The 13919-nt window shown below is 50.0% G+C and overlaps 1 protein-coding gene across 1 annotated transcript in view; it reads right to left on the reverse strand.

The window, feature by feature from the left end:
• LOC132453315 (homeobox protein Meis1-like) overlaps positions 1–13919 on the reverse strand; it is a 36470-nt gene that overhangs the window by 6712 nt on the left and 15839 nt on the right. Inside the window, exons 9-12 of the mRNA XM_060046154.1 lie at positions 8686–8762; positions 2202–2260; positions 772–861; positions 9–83 (exon numbers count right to left, since the gene is read on the reverse strand). Coding sequence (XP_059902137.1) covers positions 31–83; positions 772–861; positions 2202–2260; positions 8686–8762 — 279 coding nt within the window. The 3' untranslated portion in view covers positions 9–30. The remainder of the gene's footprint in view (positions 1–8; positions 84–771; positions 862–2201; positions 2261–8685; positions 8763–13919) is intronic.

Below are 13919 nucleotides of genomic sequence, written 5' to 3' on the forward strand. Positions count from 1 at the left end.
CTACTTACAGAGGGGCCCCTAGCCAGGGCTTCACATGTAGTGCCACTGTCCCTCCATGCCCATGCCCATGCCTCCTAGGGTTCCTGCAGGGACACACACACACACACACACACACACACACACACACACACACACAGACACACACACGTTACTGTCTCATACCCACAGAGACCTGAATCAAACTTTGTTCTAGTTGTGTTTTCAGTGAACTAGTAGTTCCTTCCATGTTGTGTGTGTACCCGTGTGATAACGCTGTGGTTGATAACCATTACAGGACGTCTGAGGGTCTGAGAATCGTCTGGCCCGCGGCTCCAACACAGAGACAACCTCAGGTCACCTCCCAACAGGGGGGCACGCAAATAGAACAAGTGTGAGCGTGTGCATGTGTCATTTCTCTTTTGGACTCTGTGTGTCTGTGTGTGGGTGTGTGGGTGCGTGTGTGTGTGTGTGTCACTTCTCTTTTGGACTCTGTATGTGTGTGTGTGTGTGTGTGTGTGTGTGTGTGTGTGTGTGTGTGTGTGTGTGTGTGTGTGTGTGTGTGACTGTGTGTGTGTGTGTGTGTGTGTGTGTGTGTGTGTGTGTGTGTGTGTGTGTGTGTGTGTGTGTGTGTGTTTGCGTGTCACTCCTCTTTTGGACATGCTGTGTGTGTGTGTGTGTGTGTGTGTGTGTGTGTGTGTGTGTGTGTGTGTGTGTGTGTGTCTTTGTGTGTGTAGGCACATATGCGTACATATGTATTTTTGTGGGTGTGTTTTTACGCAATCCACTTCCTACCAGGTGGCCTGATTCCCATGTGTGTCTGGCCGTCCATGACGAAGCCTCCCATTGGCTGACCATCTGGAGTATAGGGGCCGCCATGGCTCACTGTGGAGATGCACGCAACACATACACACACACACACGCACACACACACACACACACACACACGCACACACACACACACACACACACATACACACACACACACATACAGACACACACACATACACGCGCACATACACGCATGGAAACCATGATTACTGTCTCCCGTCACGACTTTTAATTACCATCTCTCTCTCTCGCTCTACCTCTCTCTCTCTCTCTCTCTCTCCATCTCCCGCACACTCTCTCTCTCTCTCTCTCTCTCTCTGTCTCTCTCTCTCACAATCTCCCTTTACCCCTCTCTCTCTTTCTCTCTCTCTCTCTCTCCCACTCTCTCTCTCTTTCAAACTCTCTCTCTCACTCACTCTCCCTCCCTCTCTCTCTCTCTCACTCTCGCTCAACCTCTCTCGCCATTCAACTGTCCAGTAATAGCCTACTTTGGTTTGGTTCTATTTCGACCTCCATAAGTGCTCTATGTGGCGCAGCCCGTTGCACAACTTAGACCTGGAGACCTTATTCTGTACAGGGTTTATTTAGATGAGGTAACCCGAGGACTGGTCTCATTATGACACATTGAGGAACACCTCTGCCTACATTAGACTTCAATTCAATAACATCTCTTTTAAACTCAGCATTCTAATCAAATGATGACATGTTGCTCACGATAAGTGAACGTCTGACATGTTGCTGAGGGCTGTCACCTCTCCAGTATAACGAGGCCATGTCTCATACATGCGTGTGAAGGACGTTGGATCATCTGTATGTACGCCGGTTCTTCCTATTGGCCGATACCGGGCCACTGACCCTTACATCGTGGTACTTATGGGCACACGGTCCAACCTTGAGTGTTTTGTGGAGCAGGCCCCGTCCCAAGCCACTGTTCACAGGTCCACCATTTAAAGTGGGTCCAGGGTTAATGGCTCTGAGAGCGGGCCAGCGCCTGTGTTTTCATCTGGGTTCCTGCCCGCTTCTATTTGTTTTAATCCCAGGTTCAAATGTTAAATGGAGTGGCCGGTCGGAGCGATTAGCCTCTTTGTCCGGGGCTAATCTCTGGGGCTTCAGGGCCCATTCACTGTGGGGGGCTAAGCCCCTGGTCCAGGGAGCACCAAATGTAACAGGTTGGCCAGGGGAAGGGGCCGGGCTTATTTATTCAAAAAACACTAAAGCATTGGGATTCGAAAGCACAAAGTCGAAGGGAAGGCAGCAAATAGTAAAACCTAAATCTGGTCGTTTTTTAAGTATCGTGGTCATTCACCGGCAACGTAGTGCCCCACTATTAGATCAAAATCCTAATAAATTAATACATCGGAATCAATAAACAAACTTATATCAGCAGAACGTGCCTGCTCTGTTGGACTGGTCGATCATGGGCTGAACGATCCTGCGTCGGGCGTTGATGAACCTGAAGAAGAGCAGAATGACGTGTGAGGGTTAGAAGTGGTTTCTGCGCGCAGCAAATTATTTCCACAGAACAAAGCCAGTTTTCCTTTCACATGAACTCAAATCAAAACATCTCCAGCTCAGCGTTCATCTAATGCTGCCTGCGGTCCCGGCCACACTCAAACCCAAGACCCCTGGTGAACACACACACACATCTCAATACTGGGCTGCATCCTCTGTGCATTCATGTGAAGAGGGTGCTTATCGCCTTGGTGATGGACATCAATCAGCCAAAAGCAGACTCCTCTGCTAGCAGTTGGAGCCTCAAGCCTTCTTTAAGACTTTTTATTTTATATTCATACATGTTGATTCAGGGAGGCGAGACAGTTTAGTGTAAAGAGGAGGTCAGATTTTGTCCAGTGGAACATGACAATGCGTCTTTAAGAGCCGTGCTGGTCTAACACCCTGTGAGAGATCACTGCTAAAACCATGGCTCATATTATTCTGAAAGCCCGTTGGTGATCTACATGAAGCACATCGTCACGTCTCCACAGACCCTGCAGCAACCCCATGAGCCTGTATCGGTGTTAGGGCTCTGTTAGGGTTCTGTGTTGGGGTTAGGGTTCTGTGTTGGGGTTAGGGTTCTGTTAGGGTTAGGGCTCTGTTAGGCTTCTGTGGTTAGGGCTCTGTTAGGGTCAGGGTTATGTTAGGGTTCTGTGTTGGGGATAGGGTTATGTTAGGGTTCTGTTAAGATTCTGTGTTGGGGTTAGGGTTCTGTGTTGGGGTTAGGGTTCTGTGTTGGGTTAGGGTTGTGTTAAGGTTCTGTGTTGGGGTTAGGGTTATGTTAGAGTTAGGGCTCTGTAAGGGTTCTGTTAGGGTTCTGTGTTGGGGTTAGGGTTCTGTGTTGGGGTTAGCGTTCTGGCAGTGTTCTGTGTTGGGGTTAGGGTTCTGGGTTGGGATAAGGGTTCTGTTAGGGTTATGTGTTGGGGTTAGGGTTATGTTAGAGTACGGGCTCTGTAAGGGTTCTGTTAGGGTTCTGGGTTGGGGTTAGTGTTCTGTTAAGGTTCTGTGTTGGGGTAAGGGTTCTGTGTTGGGGTTAGGGTTCTGTCAGGGTTCTGCGTGGGGGGAAGCAGGCCCGCATGCTGTCTAAGCTTTAGACAGCGTGTTGCTCAGGGAAGGCTGAGGTAGAGGGTCCTGCAGCACCTTGATATCAGAGCCTCCTGCCCCGAGCTCGGCCTGCTAATGGAGGTTTGACTTCAGGGTGGGGGGAGCTGGGCTTGTTTGCAGAGTTGTAGTGCATTTGCACACACAGACACACACACACATATACACATCAGTCCCCTTCAAGTATACTCTTGAAAGCTTGTCATCCTGGTATGCATGGCCTTTGACCTGGCACCTTCGTGACCCCCCCCCCCCCCCCCCCCCACTCATCCACACACACACACACACACACACACACACACACACACACACACACACACACACACACACACGCACACAATCGCACACACACACACACACACACACACACATACACACACTCACACACTCACACACACAAACACACACACTCACACACACACTCCAGCGCCTCACCAATACCCCCTCCCCCCTCCACAGGGAGAGAGAGAGAGGAGGTGCTCTGGACGGGCTCAGAGAAAGCCTCCTGAACGGCCCGTCGACCCCTCCTGACCTTTACCCGACTGAGAGCTCAGTGGTTCCCACTTGATTTATGTCCCCCCGCAAGGGGGGCGGGGGGGGTATGGGGGGACCCCCGTTTCCTTTTCAGGGAAAAAACAAAAGCCACAGAGCTCCTTTCACCGGGCTGAAAAAGGCCAGAAGTAGTTAGGGGAGGAAGAAGGGAGTGGGGTGGGAAGAGGAGGAGGAGGAGGAGGAGGAGGAGGAGGAGGAGGAGGAGGAGGAAGAAGAGTAGGAGGAGGAGGAGAAGGTGGAAGAGGTGGAGGAGGTGGATGAAGAGGAGGATGAAGAGGAGGAGGAGGAGGAGGTGGAGGAGGAGGAGTAGGAGGACGAAGAGGAGGACGAAGAGGAGGAGGAGGTGGAGCAGGAGGAGGAGGTGGAGGAGGTGGAGGAGGAGGTCGGATTGAAGTGGAGGAGGAGGAGGTGGAGGTGGAGGAGGAGGTGGGATTGAGGTGGAGGAGGAGGAGGAGGAGGTGGGATTGAGGTGGAGGAGGAGGAGGTGGAGGAGAAGGAGGAGGTGGAAGAAGAGGAGGTTGGGGCTGAGATGCAAGGAGAACAGAGGGGGATCACGTAGAGGTGCCACCGTCTCAAGACAGGAAATTGGGCCCAAAAACCCCCACAGGAGCAGGAGTTTGACGGGATGCCCAGCGCAGCACAAAGCCGGGGACACGCTGTGACCAACAGCTCTCTGGACGGAGCCAGCGGAGAGGAGGGTAAACAGTGGGGAAAGAGAGAAAGAAAGAACGAAAGATGAAAGAAAGAAAGAGAATAAAAGAAAGAAAGCAACAGGGAACAAGAGAGAGGGCTAAAGGGCCCACGTGATAGAAAAGAGAAGTAGAACAAGAGATGGCAGGCTGAAAGTAAAAAGAGACGTGGAAGGAAGGACAATGGAGAGGAACAGCAAACAGAGAAATAAATCTACAGGATGAGGAGGTAGAAAAGGAGTCCAGTGTGGGGAGAGAAGGGGAGGGAGGAGGTGAGATGGGGAGGAGGGAGGGGGTGAGGAGGGAGGAGGTGAGGAGGGAGGAGGTGAGGAGGGAGGAGATGAGGAGGGAGGAGATGAGGAGGGAGGAGGTGAGGAGGGAGGAGGTGAGCAGGACGGAGATGAGGAGAGAGCGAGGGCCTGCTGGCCCCCGTGCTCTCAGGGGCCCGACAACCGGCCATCATGGCTCCGCCCGTCTGGCAGCCAATCAGATGCTCCTCAGGGGCCGGGAGGCTGCACCCTCCTTCAGGGAGTTAAACGCTCACCCCTGGGTGACCCGCTGCGGGGCTGCGTTTATAGGACCCTGCGCCGAAGGCCCACCCCACCCTGCCCGACAGCACCCCCAGCCCCCTGTCTCCCACAATAGTGGCCCCATTCTCCCTCCAGCTAGATGGCTCATAAATTGCCAACGACTGTGAGTTTGTTTTCCTTTCCTCCCCACACAATGGGTGACGGCGGCTTGACATTGGATCTAGGCGTTAACACAGCACCTGTCTGCTCCAGTGTTTTAATCACTTATTATACATTTACTTATCATCCAAAGAGTGTATGTTCTACTCAGTGTTTCTTAACTAGACATGTAAAGGTTTGGGGTCTCGACAGCTACACAGGGACACATTTGCATTAGCATGGGTGCAAGCGCTGCAGCAGCATCAGAATGTCCCTACAATATATAGGGGTATGGGGGGGGGCGGATGCCCGCGGCCACCCTTGGACCGCTCCCCCGTCTGCTCGCTGGAGCGCGGTGGTGCGGGCTGGGGGGGAGCGGCGTGCGGGCGTGGGGCTGAGGTCTGGGCTCTGTTTACCGTTATTCCTGGGCTTTCAAACAGCCCCAGCTCTCTCTTTGAGTCTGGCAGTAGCCTCTCTCCACCACCGGCCCCACCTCCACCTTCCTCTACGACTCCATTAAACAGCCTAGACTCCGCCCTGCCCGGGTGTCATTCCCAGGTCAGAGCCCACCTTCCCTCCCCCCATGCCGCCCCTGCACCAACCCCCCCCCCCCCCCCCCCCCCCGGGTATGTTTAAATAAACCAGTCCAGCTGTTTGCCGTGAAAATGCCATTTACACCCGTTACACCCCATCCCCCTCCATACACACACACACACACACACACACACAGATGTACACGAACAAACACTCACACACATGCGCACACACACACACACAAACACGCACAAACGCAGATGCACCTAACCCTCCCCCACACACACACTCAATTGCCTCCCATTATACACTCAACACATTCTTCTACACACTTAACTATATCATCACGCAGAAAACTGAAAAACGCAAAGAGCCATGACACACAGCAAGAATGAGCTGAGCCACTGGCAGCGACCAGCGACCAGCCGACACCAAGATGGCTGGGTGAGGAGGGGGAGGGGGAGAGGGAGGGAGAGAGAGAGAGAGAGAGAGAGAGAGAGAGAGAGAGAGAAAGAGAGAGAGAGAGACAGACAGAGAGAGAGAGAGAGAGCGAGAGAGAGAGAGAGGCAAAGAGAGACAGAGCGAGAGAGAGGCAGTCAGAGGACATAGCATATACTGTACTTCCCTTCTGCAGAAGTTCACCAGGACATGTGTATGTTGTCACACTGAAGTTCTCTCACTATTCTCAAACGTTTCCCTGCTGGTCCCACGTGAACATCCCAGTAAGAACCCCTCTGTTGTCTACCGCATCCCAGTAAGAACCACACTGGTGTCTACCGCGTCCCAGTTAGAACCACACTGGTGTCTACCGCGTCCCACTAAGAACCACTCTGGTGTCTACCGCGTCCCAGTAAGAAACACTCTGGTGTCTACCGCGTCCCAGTAAGAACCACTCTGGTGTCTACTGCGTCCCAGTAAGAACCACACTGGTGTCTACCGTGTCCCAGTAAGAACTACTCTGGTGACTACTGCGTCCCAGTGAAACCAGGGACCACTGAATTGATCTCAGCTTGAGTGTTCAGATGCAGAAGGCCCTTTAATAAATGAATGAGTATTAAGTATGTATTCTGTGTGTAAATATACTGTATACTGTATATGGCTTCCACATGAACACCAGCATGTCAGAGACGCGATGGTCCTGAGATGGTTTCCTCTCACAGAGGTGGTCTGTTCCTGGCCTCCCTTCTCCACTCCCACATTAAGCAGAATAAGGAAGAAAAAACCTCAGGAGGAGTTTCCACGGCAACAGTTTAAGTATTGTGTGGGGGTTATTAATGTCCTCAGAAGCCAGCAGAGTTGAGGAATGAACTGGACTTGCATGTTTTCTCCATCAAGGTCAGTAGCCAGTGATATATGTGATGATATATATATATATATATATATATTATCAATGTAATATTGCCATGCTACTGATCCTTGTGGTGACAACATGTCCTCTTGTCTGCCTATCATCGGCTTCTCTCTCTTCATGGTACAGCAGAGCTAGCAGAGCGCTAGCCGAGTGCTAGCACGCCCCGGCAATGAGCCAGGCATGAGTGTGAGTCCTTGAGGGAGGAGAAGCATGCAGCTGAGCATGCTACAGCCCCACTCGCACAACATGCACTCTGGCACCTGTCTGTGTGTGTGCGTGTGTGTGTGTGTGTGTGTGTGTGTGTGTGTGTGTGTGTGTGTGTGTGTGTGTGTGTGTGTGTGTGTGTGTGTGTGTGTGTGTGTGTGTGTGTGGCTCTCACAACAGCTAGTGCTGAGCATGGACAGCCAACCTTTATTTTATTATTTTTCCATCAGGAATGTAAGGAGTCAAGGAAAGGGGAAGCTTAGTATATATATATGCGTATATATATATATATATATATATATATATATATATTAGAGCTGTCAGTTAAACACGTTATTAACGGCGTTAACGCAAACCAAATTTAACGGCGTCAAAAAATTTTACGCGCGATTAACGCAATTATTTTATAAAAAAAATATATTAAAAAATAATAATCTTTGGCTCAAAACAAAGAAGCAGTAGCCTGACTGCTATGTTCAAATGACATTTGTTCAATGCAGTCGTTTAATTGCACTATAGGCTATTTTTTTGTATCATCCTGTTTTGATCAGTATATGCCAATGTTGTTATCAATAAAAAATCATTTGCACAAGGCAAGCCGATGCACTTCACCATGTTGATAAGAGAATTAAAATGAGAAGAATTATGGGACAAAAAAATCAAGGGATATTTAGCATAGAAAAAGAATTTACGATTAATCGCGATTAATCGTGAGTTAACTATGACATTAATGCGATTAATCACGATTAAATATTTTAATCGCTTGACAGCTCTAATATATATATATCTATACATATATATAGGCCTATATGTGCTTTGATTCAGGGATGTCACCAGGAGCTGAAAGTATAATTTGATATCAAGGCCGTGATCTAGTTAACGTAAATATTCCATTCATTAGATTTACATTGATTTTAGGAAAATGGCCATGGTGGCCATTATGGTTTGAATAATTATCCCTCACTGCTATGTATTTCGGCCAGCTTACTGTCAAAGTCAGTGTTTTGGGTGCACACTGACCAACCTGTTGAGTTTGGTTCCCCACTGGCTCTGCTCACATGATCAGTAAACAACAGAACTCCCCCCGCCCGGCCCAAACAAACACCCTCTAATGACCTGATCCGCCCGCAAACAGCGGGGGAGGGAAATATTAAAGGGCCCCTAAGGTATAATCTCCCAAATCATTAGCCACAGGGAGCCTGGGGTCCCGGGGGGCTTGGCTCTGGGCCCGGAGGCCGTGGCTCTGGTCCTAGGACAGCCCCACAGGAGAGGGGCCCTCACTCACCAGTTGTTGACTTGCAAGATGGTCAGGCCTGTGTCTTGTGCGAGCTGCTTCTTCTGCTCCTCCGACGGATAAGGGTGCTGAGATACAGAGAGGGGTTGGGAGGGAGGGAGAGGGAGAGAGGGAGGGAAAGGAGGAGAGAGAGAGATATTAAATGAGAGCAGCAAAAAAGCATTTCAAAACGAGCAATGGTAGCGAGCAAGAACAACAAGACCCATCATAACTTTGTGACATTGTTGTTGTCATTGTTAGCATCAGCGGGTGCTAGTCAAAGAGCGGTTGCTAATCAACAGTGAAAACAGAGGCGTGGCCAGGACTCATTAGGGGAGAATGAAATGGAGCATAATTAATGGTTAAGAAATGCTGAGCCAATTAAGGAGTTTAGTGGAGTGGAGAAACAGCTCCATTAATTAGGGAGGCTGTAGGGGGCGGGGAGGGGGGGGGGGGGGTAATGCTACGCTACGACTGCTCCTGATGAGCCCTAAGACGGCTTGTTTCCCTAACAGTGGGGGATAAGGACCTGGCCTGGGGCTGTGAGGCTCCCTGAGGCCTCTATGTCTCTCTCCCTGAAGAGAAAAGGACCAGCAAGACTTTATACATCCATGTGTTTCTGTAATCTGCTGTTTCCCCATCCCTGTCTCCAAACGGTAACAAGTATGTGGTGGGAGCATCTTCACATAGTATTGATGATGTTTGTATGGCAGAGCATACCTGGGTGTGCTGTGCTCTATTTTAAATAACATCAAACACATTTTGACCGAAATAGCCATTGTTCTGAATTGTGTTAATATTTCACAATGTAAATTTCCATTTACAGTTCAAGCAGGAACACACCAGAAACTTGAATGAGCTCAAATTATTTGAAATACTTGGAGATTGTACATTTAAAACACCCCTCTGCCCACACCTAAAAAAGTCAAAAAGTATTGGACTTCATTGGATTTCCTTCCAAACTGACCTCCACCTCCACCTCCTCCACCTCCTCAACACAACGTGGTGGGGTTTGGAGGGGCCTTAGTGTGCTGCTGTTGAACCAGCTCAACCCAGGAGAAATAAACACACCGTGGGCCTTTCCACGCCACTAAACTCAATGGCACACTCATTGCTGCACTAAATGTTTTGAGAGGCGCTCCCGTTTGATTGGTGCAGCCCTTCTTGTTTCCCTGCTCATGATGCTTGTGTTGACATTGTATTCATTTGATTCCCGTGTTTATCGCGCCTAGTGCTTCAACTATAGTTTTCCTTTGTTTGTGTTGGCTCTGAATGGCTTTGTGTGTATGGCAACCAGCTGCTACACATAAAACATGCACAGCCCTACTGTCCTTTAAAAAGACTGTGAAACAATTACACAGGATACAAAAACGACTTGACTGTTCTCAAACCACCACAACTCTGACGCTGAGAAGCTCTCTCCTCCTCTTACAGCGCTGTCTTCTCAAAGGGCTCTCGGATTACGTCCACACTGCCATCACTCCAGCTACACCACATCCATTTCTTCAGTGGAAACTAAGTCTTTTATTCTCCCCCCACCCCCAACCCGAACACACACACATCCACGTACACACACAATGACACAAACTCACACACACCCACACACGCACACACATACACACACACACACACACACATATACAAAGACACAGATTCAAGCGCACAAACACACACACACACGCACACTCAAATACACTGAGACACAGACTCACACACACAAACAGACACACACACATACACCAAGACACAGACTCACGCACAAAAACACACGCAAATACACACAAACGCATACACAAAAAAACACATGCGCATTCACATGCACATAAACAGGGACACAGACTCACACACACACACTCACGAACAAAGACATACACAAACACAGTCACAGGCATACACACACACATAAAGAAAGGCAAACACACACACAGAAACACATGCACATGTACACGCACACAAAGACACACGTACACACAATGCTATCCGGTGTTACCGTCCCATTTGCTTGTCTGTTGTTATCCATGTGATCTGCTAGTGGGTCATTTTCCCAAAGTCCTTTTGATTTGCCACAGAGTGTTAATCACAATGTGGCTGCGTCAGATTTACAGCCTCAGTCACGGCTCCTCCTCCTCTGCTCCTCTTACTGAGGGCTTTGTTCACAGCACAGTGTCTGATGAGGAGCTGATGGCTGGACGTTGCTCCACGGCACCAGGAGCAAACATAACGAACAAGCTGCCAAGACTTAGCGCGACCATCTAACCATCTAGTTATTGAGCGTGGTAACTAAGCTCATAAATCACCAAACGTCCGCTCTCCCTCAACAAACTGAAGTACTGGGACGTTTCCTCTGAGGACTCACTGCGTGTTGTTGCCCAAGACAAATGTTCATGTAAGGAAAGTTGGAATGTAGATGATGTCATGTGAGTTTAATGTTCCCGTTGGCGAGGGAGGGGGTGGGGGGGGGCTTGCATTATTAGCTGGAGAGCATGTTATCATCCTGCCTCATGAAAGTCTCTCTCGCTTTGCTTTAAAACATGCTGGGACAGCACCCAACCAAGCCCTGGGGGCCAAAGGGTGGGGTTGGGTGGAGGAGATCCAGCATCTCACTCCACCTGGGTGCACACGGTCTCTCTGGGGGGGGGGGGGGGGGGGTGAACACAAATACAACAAAGTATGTTGTGGCAACCACTGGCATCAGGAAAAGTAAAAGAGAGGGGTAAAGAAAAGAAGCGCCGGCAGTGAGCTGGTCTGAAGTCAGTGTCTAAAAGGAAGTGGGGCTGGTGGAAAGGTGATCCCCCTCCAAACCCCCAAAAATCCCCACGGCTCCCTCAGGTTTAAAAGGGTTGTGAGTCTAACAGAACGGACGGCGGTTTGAGAGAGAGGAGCCCTGGACCAGAGAGTCCGTCTGGCCAGAGTCTCTCCAGCCAGCGGCCCCCAGGGTGCAGCGGGCAGCCGTGTCTCCACTCTGGAGCTGGATGAGCGGGTGCAGCTGGATGCTCCACCCTTCATCGGGACGGAGCAGAGCATGGAAGAGGTCTCTCCCTGGTCTGCTGTTAGTGGGGCCCTGAGGTCAGGTCTGAGTGGGGGCCCTTTGACCTTCTCATTGTACCCATGTCTGTTCAAAGGCTAGTGGTGAACAGACTCTAGCCGAGGAGGCCTCCCCTAGAGGAGCTGGATCCCTTCTCTTCTCACGTTCCCTCCAGGTGGAATGTTCTTTGCCGCAAGCTTTGCCTGTTGAGAGACAACCAGCCAATGGAGCGCTTTCTGCTTGGGGCCCGCGGGCCGGGTGGGGCCGGGGTCGGGCGGGGAAGTACAGGCCGGGACACATCCAGAGAGCTTCACTCCCTACCTGGACCCATGAGCAGGGAGGGTCAGCACACACAGGCCAGTCCTGTGTGTTCCTGCAGGAGCCGCAACGTATGGAATCTAGCTCCCAGGGCCCCAGTTCACACGCACACACACACACACACACACACACACACACACACACACACACACACACACACACACACACACACACACACACACACACAGATACACAACCACATACACATGCACACAACCCCAAACCCACACACCCTGGCGATACAGTGTGCTGCATGCCTCGCTGCGCTCATTCTCACACATAAAGAATTGCCAAGGCAGGCAAATACATGCAGCACATCTCCACCACACACACACACCCGCTGACACAGACAAACACATATAACCACACACAACCACACAAACCACACACACACACAAACATACACACATAAACATACAAACACGCACAACTTTCCCTACTGTGGTACAGATTTGCACAGGCCTCCCAGGGCTGTGTTTAGGGTGCTGTGTTCAGGGTGCTGTGTTCAGGGGGCCAGGGGCCAGCACGGGCCCTCGGCTAGCCTTAGCTCTTAACCCTCCTCTGGCTCCCCCAGCCGCTCACGCCCCCTCCGCTACACACACAAACACACACATGTGTACGAGTACACACGGGCACTTCTGCAATTACGCACGCACACACAGGCACGTGTACAATAACCCACACCTCGCTCTCTCACTGAAGCGCTTCTCTACCTTTACTGGAGTTAAGACAGCAAGCCCCAAAGCACACACACAATCATCATAGCACGCTGTTGGGGCGCAGGGGCCCCCCTGTAGGTGTGTGCTTTCAGTGTGTATGTATGTATCAAACCATTGGTGGAGGGGTTGCTCCTGGTGCTTAATCTGCTGGGAGCAAATCATTATGGGCAGGTAATTTTGTCTGTGTGCGTGTGTGTGTGTGTGTGTGTGTGTGTGTGTGTGTGTGTGTGTGTGTGTGTGTGTGTGTGTGTGTGTGTGTGTGTGTGTGTGTGTGTGTGTGTGTGTGTGTGTGTGTATGTGAGGGGGGGGGGGTCCACTGAAATGACGGCGGTCGGTGGGTGCCGCAGCATGAACACACACATGGTATGTTCACCGGGACTCTCTAAATCGACGCCACTTCGACCTGGGCGGGACTTTACGTCACTCGCTATGGGTGTGCATGTGTGCGCGTAGCCGTCACTCGCGATGGGTGTGCATGTGAGAAAGGTTTTGGCTTTTAGTGTCTATGGGTTGGTAATAACGGTTCTGATGATTTTTCTGATGGAAAAGTGGTCTTTTATTTCCATAATCTTTGTTCAGTGAACGCATAAACCCGTTTGTTAGTTAGCAGTTAAACAATATGCGATCTCTTTGTTTACAGTTACCAACTGATGATTGGGGGTTCGATTCCCTAGTGATGCAAGGTTTTTTCTTTCATTTTGGACTGCACACACATCGCGAGTGACGGATACTCGCACAATGTACACACATCACTGTCTTTACAATTTCTAGGCAACCGAAGTTTAAAGATTGTCAAGTGGTTTACTCTTGAATCGCATGTACTAAGACCTGATGGGTTAGTGGTCAGAGAACAACTCATTAACGCGGGGATAATTTGGGATTAGGGGTTCGATTCCTTAATGAAGCTAGCTGTTTTCTTTCATATTGGACTGGATGTTTGTATGCCATTTTGCGTAACTTGTAGTTTATGATGAAGAAATGTTACTGGGGTTAAGGTTAGGGTAACGCTCAGGGTAAGACACAAAGTGTTTTTGCAATACAATATTTCTTACAATAACAAAGTCCAAATTTTTGATGACTCCAGTAGGAAACTTAAGATACCTAGAGAAATGCGTGAGTGCTCACAAAACATCAACAAGTCAGCAGTGTGGTACAGGGTGATCATTTCTGATATACAGTACAAA

The sequence above is a fragment of the Gadus macrocephalus genome, chromosome 3 (genome assembly GCF_031168955.1).
Source record: "Gadus macrocephalus chromosome 3, ASM3116895v1".
Lineage (NCBI taxonomy): Eukaryota > Metazoa > Chordata > Actinopteri > Gadiformes > Gadidae > Gadus > Gadus macrocephalus.